Genomic DNA, 16,092 nt, shown 5'->3' on the forward strand with positions numbered 1-16,092 from the left:
ATTGAGCCGGTCTCACTGGGGTTCAGAGTTACACTGAGCATATCAATGGAAAAAGCTTGTTGGGAAGAATGTGACACCTCACAAAAGCGCTCCTGTCTGTACAGTGTAAATGCAGAGGGGTTATATCGCCACCTGGTTGGGTAGCGTTGTGAGGTGGATTAAGGTATGGGCTGTAGGAAGGGATTTATTAATGCGGGTCTTGAAGAGGCCCGGAATATACGAAGGAGCAAAAACAGATGCGGGTAGCTAGTTCCACATAGGAGTCGTCTTATACAAAAACGAGTCGAAGAAGCGGCACGTTCTCGTGAAGCCATCGCGAATTTCACGCGCGGGCACCGGTGCACTCGTCAATCAATGCTACTCGTTCCTTGGAGCAGGCTCAATTATAATACCTGTATAACAGACTCAGCATGCCCACATTTCATCTTTGCATTAGAAATGGCAATCGGTCTGTTAACAATGGATTATCAATCAGACGGACCGCTCTCCTTTGCACAGTATTAAGTATTGTGGGGCTCCAGCCCAGAGGTGGCTCCCAAATTCAATTGCTGGGCGTACTTGACATTTATATAGGGTTAGCTATACATATAAATAAGTTTTTTGGAGGAGTACAGTAAATAATACCTATAAACATACGTTCGGTAACGTCCTGGTAAAATAATACATAAAATAATCGCAAGCTTGCTTAGTACGGCTATAACTTTACTATGGTGTATTGTGTAACTACATATTTGTATTTATGAATAGATCTGACTAATCTTCTTCACCTAACTTTAGCTATTAGCATCAAATGGTATGCATTTACCTAGGATTTATAACTTGCGACGAGTGAAAGTGAACAAGCCAGAAAATTATTATTTGGTTTTGAAGTGGATGGAGTAAGAAGGAAATGAACCGGAAAATGTACATTTTATGTGACAAGAAAAACTCTCATTTATTATTGCCAAAAAAAAATTGACTTTAAATTAAATTTATTTACATATAAACGGTATAAATATATTGCAAGTCACATTTAGGGGTAACTTTGAAGGGCGCCCGTCTAGAACGAGTGGGAACAGAAAACATGTTCCCAGGTTCCTAGAATTATCCAACTGCCGAGCTAACAAAGTCGTAAACAAATTAACTACGGTTTACCGCCCATAGACGGGCGTGACTCATAAAATAACATCGTTTACATAAATCTGAAAGCTTAAAATACGTATATATTTAATATTAATATTATGTACATATACTAGTCTGAAAAATATTCTCCAGTTAGAATTTTAAAGATAAAAAGCATATATATCCATTTCATAATGCCTTCTTGACTGAGCGTAGCGAAGTCCTGTTTGGCAGTTCTTCTGACCGTAAATTTGTCCGTACGTTCCGATTCCGGTTTCAGAAATTTATTATTCAAACAACCCTTACTTTTGACCAGAAGGCTAACTTTTTTGGACGAATTGTGTAATTCCTTATTTGAAATCATTTATTAAATGGATTATAATTAATTATGTATTTAAGTACCTACTTGCAAAACTTACGTTTTCCGAACAAATTTTGTTTAAGGTTTAAGGATGTGAAAGGTGCTTTTATGAGTGGAAGGGGGTGCATGGACCAGATCTTCTCATTGCGCATGCTCACTGAAAAGTTTCTGGCAAAAAAACAGAAAATTTTCTGTGCTTTTGTAGATCTACAAAAAGCATACGACCGAGTCGACAGGAAAAAGCTATGGAAGGTATTGTCCAAGCATGGAGTTAATATAAATATTGACTCAGGCAATTGAGTCTCTGTATGAGGGAAGCGTTGCATGTGTTAGAGTGAACGGTGGTTTTACGGGGTGGTTTGATATCACAAAAGGTGTTAAACAAGGCTGCGTAATGTCACCGTGGTTATTCAATCTATACATGGATAATTGTATGCAAGAATTGAAAGAGGTGGGATTGGGCGCGAATTTGAGTGATCTGAAAGTATGTTGCCTGTTGTGTGCTGATCATGCAGTGCTGATTGCTAACAGTATGGAAGATCTACAGTCTCTCGTGTCTAGGATGAACGAAGTATGTATGAAGAATGAGTTAATGATGTATGTAAGTCAGTATAAAGTAATGGTGTTTGAAAGAGAGAGTACGAAATCAGTGTGCAATATAGCTGTGAATGAGGAATACTTGGAGCAGGTGGATGAGTTTGTGTATTTAGGAAGTATGTTTACGAGAGATGGGAAGGCTGACAGAGATATTGAAAGAAGGGTAAATGCAGGTAACTCCATTAATGGACGACTGAACGAAGTTGGCACTAACAAAAAATGTCCAAAGAAGCGAAGCTAGCAGTCCAAAATGGAGTGCTGGTACCTACTCTGATGTATGGAAGTGAGGCATTGAACTGGCAAAGAAAGGATGAAAGTAGAGTGAATGCTGTTGAAATCAGATCCCTGAGGCGTATGTGCGGTAAAACATGTATGATCGTGTTAGAAATGTGGAGATTCGCAAAGAGTGCAAGGCTTGATGTAAGCGTAGTGAGTAAAATTAAGAAAGGGACGCTTAGACGGTTTGAGCATGTAGAGCGAATGTGCGAAAGGAGTGTAAGGATGATTCAAATGCGAATGGCTGCAGAAGTTGGGGACGCCCGAGGAAGACATAGCACGTTCAAGTGAATCAGATACTTGAGTCGGGCCATGACAAGAGTCAGAATAATAGAAGAGTATGTATGAGACGATGTATGAATTTGAATGAGGCAAGAAGTGTGTGCCAAGACCGAGTTGTTCGGCGGTCCGTCCTCTCTGCCTACCCCTGCGGGGAAATGGCGTGATGGTTAGTTAGTCAGTTAGTTAAAAAAGAAGAATTAGAAACATTATTTTTTGGACTGTTTACTAATGTTAAAACACTTACCCCCTTACTAATAACGTGTTTTTAATTTTACACAACCGATAAACAATCTCTACATTAATGGTTGTTTATCAGCTGAGTAAAATTTTAAGCATGTTTATTAGTAAGGCCTTAATGATGATTGAGGAAAGTTTTTTTTTTGCTGACTTCGCTACTTTTAAACATAAGCCATAGAAATTTAAAAAAAAGAAAATTCTCTGCCGCCGCCTTTCCCGGGTGACAATATTGTGTGGAAAAGTGGCAGAGAAAAGCGCAGCCTTCTAGTAGGGCTTTTCACTCTCCCTCTTGTGGCCTATTGAGCGAGCTATACAGGGAGCTGAGGATAGAGATACGAATCTCTCCCGTCGCATTCAAGAGATAAGGCTATTACGTTATTCAAGGTGGCTCTTTCGTATTATATACAATCATTATTACAGTCACAGCGGCCCTGGGCTTCTCACGAGTAGGCACACGATAGTCAGGTGGGGTACCTACGAAATAGGTTGAATTTATTTTACGTTCGTAGGCTTTTTAATTAATTTTTTACACAGAGTGTCCTAGGGAAAAGATTGTTTCGATTGGTAATTTTTGGCTAAAGAAAATGAATAGTCAAGTATCAATGACGAACTTCTCGGACTTTGATTGAGTTTGAGTTTTGTCGTATTTGGTGACCAGATCTGAATAGCCCGGTACTTCTATATACATCTTCCTCTTCACCATCTCCTTCCCTTCCCCAATCCTTCAGCCTCATAACATATGTACTCCAATGGGGATGACATAGTCCCACAGGCTCCGGAACTGTTGGGGCTCTTACGCGGTGTTAAAATAGGAAAAGATACTATCGGACGATAAACACAAAAGTTGTTGAAAAAAATCAAACACAATAATAATAAAATTACATAACTCCACAGAGAAAAAAGTTTCCTCAGGAGGGATATGTCATCTTTGGGAATGCTGTTCGGAGGGCCTTTTTGAAGAAAGAAAGAAAGGAACGAACCGGTGTCTTGAATATACCCATGTTGTAGGAGGGGGGTAACAAGGCCGGCAAATCATTTCACTACGCGCTGTTGAACTCAAGAAGTCGTAGAAACGACCCGTTCTAGAATGGAAAATGTCAACTGTATGCAAATTTTGAGCGCGCGTTTGGCGTGTTTCCGGCTAATTGTCGGACGATCTTTCATTGAAATACCGGTATATCAAGCACAGCATTCCCACCCGACCGACGCCTGTGCTCTAAAGATTGCAATCTCTTTGTTAAGGGTAAACGTAACGTTCATTATAATTTTACTGGACGGGAGTCCGCACAAGACTGTAGATTTGGGCGCCGGGTCCAAACCGTGTCTTCAACCTATGGGAATGCTCCTTTCCGGCCGATGATGATGATAGTTGTATGAATTATTGCAATCTGCCTCCCGCACCTGGTGCTCGGTGAATGTTGGGCACTGGGTGTGCTGTCGTCTCTGCTCGCTTCTGGCGTTGGCGGTTTTCCTAGGCAGGGCCGGCTGGTCTTGAAGAGGTAACACCAGAAGATTTGGAGCAGAAGAAGGCGAGGTGAGATAGTTGGAAGGCAGGAGTCACTTGTACAAATAAAAACACTTGTTTTTTTATGGTAAAGTTGAAAGTTGAACTGATTTAATATTTTTAATGTCGCTGCTTATATTTTTGGGGATCAGGTGGTGAAGGCACGAAATAAAAGTCGGTGTCATGAAGGTCACAGTGTTTATTGAGTCAGTTGCCGTGACGAAGAGATGATGTAGGACAAATGTAGAATACTCCGGTTGCTGCAGTGATGTGGTCCAGGCGGTAGTTGGCGACGGCGCTCTGAGACCGGACTCGATGGCTGTCAGGCATTGGCGATCTGGGGAATCAATACTCCAGTGCTGACGGAAGGGCCGAAGGTGCGGCGGTCCTTGTGGGCGTAGAGCGGGAGCGAAGTAGACCAGTGAGGATGCTGCGTGTCCTCGTGGTGGTCATGGTGGCGTGGAAGAAGCGCTGGTCAGAGACACTGGAACCAGGGCGCTTGTAATCCGAGTAGCGCTTGCCAGGAACGGCGATCTTTTTTTTTATTTATTTATTGTCAATTTTTTTGATACATACAGGTATATATATAATTATACAAAATATAAAGAGTACCAAAAAAATCCCACAAAGGCGAAGGCTGTGCGTGGGCATTATAAGGTGAAAATCAAAATAGTGGTGGTTATATTATCTATGGTTTAAACACAGACAAGGGAATTAATAGACGAGAAGATAATGGCGAGGGGTAAAATCAACTGTTGAAGAACGAAGGGAGTAAGGCTGACTGTGATTCGTCAATAAATCAATCTGACAGTAAATAGGCATCTCGCATTATAATATCACCATTTACTTCTTAAAAGTAAAATCTGCTTTTGAATGAATAGACATTTTTACATGGGAGCGCAAATTACTCGCCACGTTATGAACAAATTTGCGAAGTCCAAATTCGGCAAAAAAAATCGGTTCATTTTCAGAGTCGAATATTTCGTTTAAGTATTTAGTTAAGACACTTTTATAAATGTTCATAATTTACTTCCCAGCAACCAACCAGCTTTGTGTTTCGCGTCCAGACGTTTCTCGATGTGATAGTAACAACTGATTCATATTATACGATGTGAATATGCTTAAAATAAAGTAAAATAATGCTTATATATGGAATGTAATACGACAATTGGGTTTATTCTCTTTTACACATCTATTTTTACAAGTTTTCATAGTACAAGTCAACATTTTGCCGTGTTATTTCGTAAAATGAACCGATGATGCCTCGACCATAGTTCGCACAAGAATGATGACGTCACGTTTTCAAATTTCACTTGAGGCCATACGCGAGCACAGCCGGCTCCAATGGAACCGGTATGGGGAGTGGGGATAATACGCTTTTAATCACTTAGGGCAGGTCTACTAATATTCATATGTCTATGGGTTTAAATGAAAAAAGAGATATGAATAAAGAATAAAAAATAAATCATATAGTACATTTGGTTATTTTAATTAAAAAAAACAGTTTAAAAGAAGTTAAACTTTTTTTTTAAATTTAGATGGTAACATATTATCATATATAGGTGTCATATTCGTATAACTTATAGAAAAAATTCTCTCACTTCCAGATACTTTTTTACCCAGCTTTTGACATTTATTTTATACGAGTTTAGGTTTTGGCACATCTTGATGGAACTGGGCAAGGAATTAAACAATTTTGGGCCAATATAGTTAATGTGTCTTTGGGCTAGCCTAGTTTTGCAGTGAGGCACTGTGTACATGCATATGTTGTGTCTCTGGCTAGAACGATTTGGATTTTTACAGAAATTATAAGGACGAGTGTATACAAATTTACGACAATGGACACAGTAGATCTGCCTTAGTTCCATAATATCAGTTTCCTTAAACAATTTATCGGTGGGATATGTCTTGGTCTTCTGGTGCATTATCTTAATGATAGACTTCTGAATAATTTCTAGAGGTTTCACATGGTTATTGAATGTTCCTCCCCAGGCGATTATTCCGTAGGAAATGGATGAAAGTACCAATGCATCATAAACGAGCCTCATAGTTCTTATGTTAACGATATGCGATGCTCATGCGTTTGAATATGTAAATTAGGTGCCTCAGTTTATTGACAGTTTTTTCTATGTGATAAGTCCATTTGAGTTGACAGTCAATGGTTACACCTAGGTATTTGATATAATTTCCTAATTTTACATCTTCGCAGTTTGAGCATGTCTCAGGGTTACAATTAACATTATGGAACTTCAGGTTAGGATTATTTTTAGGGGATGCCTTTTGGGAATTATAGAAGGGAATAAAAACGGTTTTCTCATAATTTAGACTAAGAAGATTTCTATCTAGCCAATCTTTGACTATCGCAATGCATTTGTTGGCTTTACTTATTGTATCTTCCCATGTTTTACCTTGTACTGTTATTGCAGTATCATCGGCAAAAGAGAGAATTTTACCTGGTATTACTATGTTGCATAGGTCATTGATGTAGATTAGAAAGAGTAGTGGCCTTAAGACAGTTCCTCGTGGAACACCATGTTTTACTAGATCGTAAGCGCTTAAGGTTGATCCAATTTTTGTGGATTGTTGGCGATTTAATATGTAGCTTTTTAATAGCATGAGACTTTTGTTTTTGATACCAACGTTAGAGATTTTCTTTAATAGAATTTTATGGTTGACCGTGTCAAACGCTTTCTTTAAGTCTAGGAAAATCGTTAGAGTCTTAGTGTTAGAGTCTAGGTTAGAGTACATGGTTTTTGTTTCTGGACAAGGCGTTAAGATGATGTCCCGATGGAGTCCATGGTGGTACGGGCGAAGCCGGGTATATGTCCTTCGCGGGGGGCGCGAGGGCGCACCGTTTGTCACTCGTGAGATTAGTAAATCGTTGGCGGCAGATTGATGACTGACTGACTGTCTCGCTGCGTCGGGCTTATTTATACTACACGGCCGACGGTAACAGTAGGTAGATGGATTGCAACTAAATCCTAGGCACTCGCACAATCTGTGTGTTTCGGGAACCTTCGACAGTGCGGCAATTATGCCTAGGCGGTAGACTCGAACCTTCTGGCGAGTTCTCGTAATGTGAAAGACGGACTTGCGATATTATTGTCGTCAATAGACAAGTAGGTGCTTGCGGTACGTAGGTTGCTTTGTTTACGATGCGATTTCGACTGCAGGTACATAATTCGGGAGTAGGTACTAAGTAGGTCGAGCGGTTTATTATTAATTAGTTAATCTAGATTTTTCTCGACGCCACATATTTTATAAGGTTGACTCGCAGCCGACATTTGGCTGTCGACCGAAAAAAGGTGGGGATTCTACCAGCGCCACAAACGCGTACATAAGCCACCGTAAAACGTTGCATATTCATTTTGTCGGTGGATTAGCTGAAGGCAGACGCTTGAATTTGAGTGGTTGCAAAGATTTTGCAAGCTCGCCTATATTAAAATTACATAGTAGCTATAACAATGTGTATCTTGACAACTAGATTTTTAGTTTGTCAAGATACGACAAAAAATAAGAAATTTTTGTAAAATAAAATTGTAAAAATGATCTTGAAGCGATCAAATTTGTAAAATGGTTATGGCAGTATTTTTCGCAGGTCCCCCGTGACATAGCGCTCCGAAAGAGGAAAGATTCACTATGCTAGGAGGTTCCTGGATTTTTGTAGAGGCAAATATGTAAAAATAATTTTACAAAAATGGTTACACAAATTCGTTAAAAAAAGGCATTTTAAATATCTCCTCAGTGGTAGCATATCGCAAATAGTTTTTATTTAACTACCGCCGATGAGATTTGCAAGTAAAAAATAGGTATTCGTAACATTTAGTAAATTATAATTTGTTAGTAAAATTTGCATACAGAAAAATCTGAACATCGTACCGCTCGGCCGGGGTACGTGCGCGATACGGTACCGATGCTTTTCGGGGTCAGAATTTTTGGACAGTTTTGGCTAGAAACATGAAGGCTATGCTTATAAGCCCTAGCTAGTTAGAGGATTACGAAAGAATCCATAAAATCAAAAAAAAAGAAGTTTTGGCCGAAACGGGATACAAATGAGCAGTGGCGGGGAGTGAGGAATTCGCCAGTGGCGTGGAGTTGGCACATTTTATAAATGTAAACATATTTTGACAAAATGAAAAATGTGGCCAACAACGTCCGTTACAATAATCAACGCTTTCATAGATGGCCTCAATTTGATCATTATTTTGAAAATACACTTTTCGCGAGTTATGCTTTAGTTATGAAGAATTATTTATTATGTAATATGAATAAAAATAAATAGTTTTTTTATGTATAAAAACTGAATTCTTTCAAGGGATGCATACAAATACAATATTGTATTTGATCTCCGACACAATATTATATTTGTCGCGTTTTATCTTAAAACGAATTATTTATTTGCGCCCATACATACGCAATATGAACATGAATTAATAGTTTTGTCCGTATAAAAACTGAATTCTTTCAAGAAAGGCATACAAGTACAACGTGTAACAGGCCCGCCCATTTGGACTTCACTCAGCTCTTAGTACTAATCTCCAGAATTTGGTTGAATTTAAACGGGCTTTAAAAAACAAAATTATTTGAAAAATCTTACCATTCATAAAACTTCTTTTCAATATTTTATAATAAGTCATATTCTTAAACTGATTATACATATTCACAAATTGTTTGGTTTCGGTTGCCTCCTTATTGTACCATTATGTACTAACCATCACGCCGTTTCACCGCAGGGGTAGGCAGAGGACGGACCGCCAAACAACTCGGTCTTGGCACACACTCCTTGCCTCATTCACATTCGTACATCGTCTCATACATAATATTCTATTATTCTGACTCTTGACATGGCCCGACTCAACTATCTGATTAACTTGGTCGTGCCATGTCTTCCTCGGGCGTCCCCGACTTCTGCTACCATTCGCATTTGCATCGTATATTCTCCTTACACTCCTTTCTTCGCTCATTCGCTCTACATGTCCAAACCATCTAAGCGTCCCTTTCTTGGTCTTACTCATTACGCTTACATCAGCCATTCACTATTTGCGGATCTCCGCATTTCTCATACGATCATACATTATTTTACCACACACGCCTCAGGGATCTCATTTCTACAGCATTCGGTCTACTTTCATCCTTTATCTGCCAGTTCCATGTCTCACTTCCGTACATCAGGGTAGGTACCAGAACTCCATTGTGGACTGCTACCTTCGCTTCGTTGGACTATTTTTTGCTAGCGCCAACTGCGTTCAGTCCTCCCTGCATTAACCCTTATTTAAATATCTCTGTCAGCCTTCCCATCTCTCGTAAACATACTCCCTAGATACACAAACTCATCCACCTGCTCCAAGTATTCTTCATTCACAACTATATTGCATACTGTTTTAGTACTCTTTCTTTCAAACACCATGACTTTAGACAGACTTACATTCATCATAAATACTTAGTTCATCCTAGACACGAGAGACTGTAGATCTTCCATACTGTTAGCAATCAGCACCGCATAATCAGCATACAACAGGCAACGTAATCTCAGTCATTTTATATTATGTTTTAGTTTTAATGTTCTTGTTTTGTCCTGTCCTGCTGTTATTGTTATTCTATGTTTTGTCATCACTTCGTATAACCAGCATATTTAGTGTTATAATATTAGAGCTGTATTGGGTAAGGCACACTATAAGAACATGACCACTAATACTAAATTACCGTTTTTGAGTGTGTTATAGTAAAGCGCACTTGAAGTGAAATGAAACTAAACTGCGCTACATAAATGTTATGTTATTTCAATTCTTATTATTATAATAATGGATTGGATCCCCGATACGATATTGCATTTGTATGCCTTTATAACATACGTTAAGTTTACCTAAGGAGAATCTATCAAACAGACCAGCACATAATCTTACAACGATAAAACAAACTGTACTACGAGTAATTAAGATATGTTTCATGAAAAACAACGCTTATCTTAAAGACAGAATAAAAATGGTAAGAAAACGTGCCATAGACAAGTAGTTGAATCCTTCCCTTTCCTATACTTTAATCCAGGGTCGGTTAGAAGCGAACCGGGCAGAGTAAGGAGTAAGGAGTAAGGAGCCCCCAGTGATAGCGAAACCCTCCGTATTTTTACAAAGCATCGGAAAAACGATAAATAATCCTTTTGATCCTGCTAGAGCGAAATATGGGGTGATACATTACGGCGGTTTATAGGGAAGGCAGTGGGGGTGTACTATTGTGGGGCTAATGGCTATAAATGAAGGTGGTGCCGATTTAAAAGGATGTGAGCATCCGTAAAATTGGCTTATTACAATGTATGGGCTTTTATTTGAAAGGTTTAAATCATAAAAAGAAAGGTTTTCATCTTCATTGCGTGTTTTTTTATTCAAATATGCCAAACGTTACACGGGAAGATAATATGTGTGAGATTTTACAGATGGATGAATAAAGCAGGTCTTGGATAAATCTTGTATGATAAAGAAAAGCGAGAAGTAGATAATATCAAGAACTCTGAATGAAAATATGAAACAGACACAGAAAATAAAAAGGCAAATGTCGCAACAGGGACTCGAACCTAGAACCTCTAATCTTACCGGATTAGCGTATCTTCCATTTTTTCTTTGTTTTATACTCCACATTTGGGAGGCGAACAATCATTTACTCTACACTATTTTCTTCGATGGTCAAATATAACAATAAGGTTTATAAGCTTCTATAAGTTACCCCTATACATTTCTCAGAAACATCGATTTTTTCAAAGTTTTATACTTTTCTCTGTCTCCCAAACGGAATAGTATCGCTGGTTCTGCACATAAACAGCAAACAAAATATTACACATAAAATGGTTCATAAGTTAAATTTAGGATAATTTTTTATAACCTTATTCACTAAGTCAGTTCAGGGATGGTTAAGTAAATAATAATGCCTAGTTCACACGATGACAGGTCAATATTGTATTGTCCCAGCTCCAGACCAATTGTCCTTATGCGTACAGAATTTTGGAGGAATGGACCAAGACATTGTCCTGAAGACACCACGGGCGCGCCCGGCCGAATTGCAAAGGACAAAATGACAATAGCCACTCCGCACATACGAGTCCCTCCCGCGCATTTTTTTCTGCTGAAAATTCTGTAAGAGATGGAACCCGGAAGAGATTACTAAATTGATAACCAAATATATAACACGATAGATTATGGCGCATCGATTGCGTAACATAAAGATTTAACATTGCAGAGATATCCGGAATGCATAGCTGAGCAGTGACCTTTTTGTCAATAGAATGTATGTTAAAAAAATATGTAAAATTTATCTATTGGCAAACAAATCTTTTCTCCAGAGGATCTTACTGTTCTAATTCTTTAAGGATCATTGCAGAGAACCCCAGTGAAGATCTGCCTCCCATTTAATTCCTAATACGCAGTTTTTCTTTTTTTAGGGATGTCACCAACATTTCCAATTAAAGTGGGGGTACACCAAGGATCTGTCCTCAGCCCATTGCTATTCATAATGGTCATGAATTACCTAACGAGTCAAGAAATGAACAGTATTCTCAAGACTATGCTTTTAGCAAATGATGTAGTACTGATAGAAGAAAATCATTGTGATCTACAAAATAGCCTGGAAAGGTGGAGAAAGATCCTGGAGGATAATGGACTAAAAATTAGCAGGAAAAAGACGGAATATTTGTATTTACCATTTGAAGACCCAAATGCTGTAACTCCTTCGATTCAATTGGATGGAGTAACATTAGCCAACTGTGACTCATTTAAGTATCTGGGCTCACTCATCCACAGAGACGGAGGATGTGCAGCGGATGTCAACCATAGGATAGGAATGGGATGGATGAAATTTAGATCCGTAACAGGAATTTTGTGCGACACGAAAATGCCAATAAAACTTAAAGGAAAGACATACCAGACTATTGTTAGACCCGCGATAATGTATGGCTCCGAATGCTGGACTATGTACAACTCCTACTCTAGGCAACTCGAATCAGCAGAAATGCGAATGCTTAGATGGACGGCAGAAGTATCATTAAAAGATAAAATTAAAAGCTCACGCATTCGTGGTAGCCTGGGTGTCACTGACATAAACAGTAAGCTAGAGGAACGACAGTTAAGATGATATGGGCACATAAGACGGAGACCACCAGACCACACAGTGAAGCAGGCAATGTCTATAGAGCTTCAAAGACAGTCATCCAGAGGTAGACCAAAGAACTCCTGGATGACCCAATGCTCCAAAATCCTACAAAGAAACGGCCTAGATGAAAGCGACACTCAGAACCGAAGAAGCTATAACCTGAGAACGAGAAGAGCCGACCCCAACAGCCTACCTAGGCAATGAGTTGGGATAGTGCTAGGAAGAAGAAGACGCAGTTTTTCTTTTTATTATTTTGTTCTCTTCCGAAAATTTCTGAATATGTTGGTATAAACTAAATACTGTGTATTTATTTTCGGAGCATTTCGCGGTTTAACTACGGTCGAATTGTTGTATTGTCCCATTGTCCTATCTTCTGAAGTGTGTCCTCGTGTGAACTCGGTATTAGTATGAAGAATGTTGGCGAGGTTAACCTAAGTTGTATGAATAATTTGGACAATGTATTTGAAATAAATGTTGTAAGCATATGTGTATATTTTGAAGATAAAGTGGTTGGTTGACTTACCTATTTTGTTTTTGAGATCTATACACTGAGAGATGTGCGGGAATTGTAATATCTTCCGCCATTTCTTGCTCTTCCCCTTGTTACTATCGGATCCTCCTGAAACAAACGGAAAAATCTTATTAGAAAGAGAGAAGCCAACGGAAAACCTATTAAAAGGGGAAAAAAATATATGAGAAATTTCATCAGAAACAGAGAAACACAAGAGAAATATCTTTAATATTAGAAAACTAAAGAAAAACGAAAATCTCAGAAAATATCATCGGAAAGGATAATCACACAGGGAAGATGATTGTGTTGCTAATACCTTTAACCTTTTGTAGAAAGCAGATCTAAATATCCGGTTTATTTTTCCACTCTAGCCTTCCCACTACCTAAGTCGAAAAACCGTTCTCCAAACTCTGAAAAGTCTCAGTCCAACGGCGTCGGCAGATGAGACTCCTGTGCGGTAATAATCTTATTCTACTGATATTTCAACGCTAGATGCTTCGGTGAACTAACGTCGATGGTCCCTTGAATCCCATTGATCTATTGGAAACGCGCCAAACCCGCGCTCAACATTTTCACTTGGTTGACATTAAATTGTCACGTTTCTACGACTCGTTCTTAAGTTCAACAGCTTGGATATGGAATAATTTTCCAGCCTTTGTATCGCCTCCCTTCTACACCATGGGTCTCTACAAAACCCAGAAACACTCCTTTTCCTCAAAAACACCCTCAACACCGCATTTTCAAAGATGACATAGGTTTTTTTTATGTTAACTCCACACAGGAGGCCCTGAAGAAAATAATTTCCCTCAGGGCCTATGTCATCTTTGGGGATGCTGTGTGGAGGGTCTCTTTGTGGAGAGGAAGGAGTGAACATGGGTCTTGAAGAGTCCCATGTTGTAGGAGGGAGGAAACACAGAGGCCGGCAGTTCGTTCCACAGCCGAGCTGTTGAACTTAAGAACGAATCGTAGAAGCGACCCGTTCTCATGTGACAAATGTCAACCGTGTACAAATGTTGGGCGCGCGTTTGGCGTGTATCCCGACTACGCACCGGTGCCGAAGGGATCAATGACGCTAGTTCCTCAGAGCATCTTCCTGGTCCTGGGAAAAAACAAATTGTCCTATGAGGAGACGTAAACAATTAATAAATAAATAAAAATTGTATTTGTTAACTAATGTTCACGTCGTTTGACAGGGGTAGGCAGAGAAGACGCACCGCCAAATAAGTCTGACTACTTTTTTGTTTGTCCCCTTATAGACTCAACTACTGGACCGATGTCAGTGAAAATTCCAAATTTTGTTCTTATTGGTGTCAGGGGTGTTTAGAGAGGAAGACTTAACGCAATATCTCTGCACCGGAATGCGATAGGCAGTCTAATAAAAGTCGATATAACGCAGTTTTTTAATAGTATCTAACAATAGGGTATGGTGAATGGTGGAAGTCGGGAACGCCCGATAAAGACATGGCACGATTAAGTGGAACAAAAACTTTAAAAAAATTCAATTCTTTGGAATAATATTATATCCACCCGGTTTTGAGGTACACTAGAATTCACAACGTCAAAACTTTGCTGATTTGTACACATAATAATAAGTCGGTATTGTAATTGAGATAAGAATGTATGTAGGTTGCCTAAATGCAAACATTACGTAGCGTTCATTAATTAATTACCGACCGCAGATTGCTGAATGAAATCAACATGGTTCATAACATCATAATGATATTCAATTAGGTATTATAATTTATTACATCAACTAATAATAATAATAACATCGAATTACAATGTTCGCCGCGAGCGATAAATTTTCGTTTAAAATCCATTACCCGGGGGTACGAACGTAACGCAGGGGCGCGTTTTTTAAAGGGGGCTAGAGGTTGTTCGGAGGTCATAAGTTCGATAAAAACAACATCTGCAGAATACAAACTTAAATTTAAATACTGCACAAGAGTTCCAGCTGCCAGGAACAGGTGGGATTATGGTATCCTCATTTGGATACATGTTATAAGGCTGAAAGAGAGACGAAGGTGAAGAGTTGAATGTCAAATAGCGTACTTAGATCCATTTATTACTTACTAGGTGTACCCCGACACGCGTTGCTGTGGCTCAGTCTGTCTGTGCAGATAGAGAAATAATAGCGCGTGTTGCTTTTACGACCAACAGATGGCGCTGTTAAAAAAATATTAATTTTCTTAAACATGTGGCGCTGTTTTTAAAAAAATATCTATATGATACAGGTATATGAAAACACACGCGTATTCGTACGCAACATTGTGTCAAAATTTCGAGGCAATAAGTGAAGAACCTTCGGAGATTTAAGATTTTGAATAAACCAACATTTACATTTTTATTTATTTATTACTTATACATAAATAACACTATTTACGGTAACAATTTACTTTTTTATGCAAAATGATGATTTTTGTAAGTTGTAACGTCTCACCAAAAACGTGTTATGTTTTTATAATTATAGAATAAAAAAATACCTAAGAAGACATAAACAAGCGTTCTTCACACTAAAAATCTTCTTGAGTTTTGTTATATTTCCCAGCTAAACAAGCGTTCTTCACACTAAAAATCTTCTTGAGTTTTGTTATATTTCCCAGCTAAACAAGCGTTCTTCACACTAAAAATATTCTTGAGTTTTGTTATATTTCCCAGCTAAACAAGCGTTCTTCACACTAAAAATCTTCTTGAGTTTTGTTATATTTCCCAGCTAAACAAGCGTTCTTCGCACTAAAAATATTCTTGAGTTTTGTTATATTTCCCAGATTTGTTATATTTTCCCAGCGGAGAGATGAGACCTGGAAAGACACATCGTGAAACTAAAAGACATAGACTCATATCCAAAGACAACCTTTATCGAAGGGACCGGGTTCTCGTTAAAGGAATGATGTAAAATGGGATATAGCACAATGGGCCTGTGGCCTAAGTGCTCACGGAAGCTATACGTAAGACGGAGGCGCGTTGTTTAAGCGATGGATACCATATAGGGTAGGACCTGGAAAAGGAGGTAAGAGATGAACCGTGCCAAATATGTACGAACTCTAAGGCTTTTGGAGTATTTTTCATTACTGTTTCTTTCTGTGT

General features: G+C 38.8%; 1 protein-coding gene across 1 annotated transcript in view; it reads right to left on the reverse strand.

Annotated features, from left to right (window-relative positions):
- The window catches only part of Gprk2 (G protein-coupled receptor kinase 2), a 241,790-nt gene that overhangs the window by 41,183 nt on the left and 184,515 nt on the right, over positions 1–16,092 (reverse strand). Inside the window, exon 2 of the mRNA XM_089646948.1 lies at positions 13,018–13,113. Within this exon, the coding sequence (XP_089503074.1) occupies positions 13,018–13,113 (96 nt within the window). The remainder of the gene's footprint in view (positions 1–13,017; positions 13,114–16,092) is intronic.

The sequence above is a fragment of the Hesperophylax consimilis genome, chromosome 25 (assembly GCF_061612785.1).
Source record: "Hesperophylax consimilis isolate HC1 chromosome 25, BYU_Hcon_1.0, whole genome shotgun sequence".
Taxonomy (NCBI): Eukaryota; Metazoa; Arthropoda; class Insecta; order Trichoptera; family Limnephilidae; genus Hesperophylax; species Hesperophylax consimilis.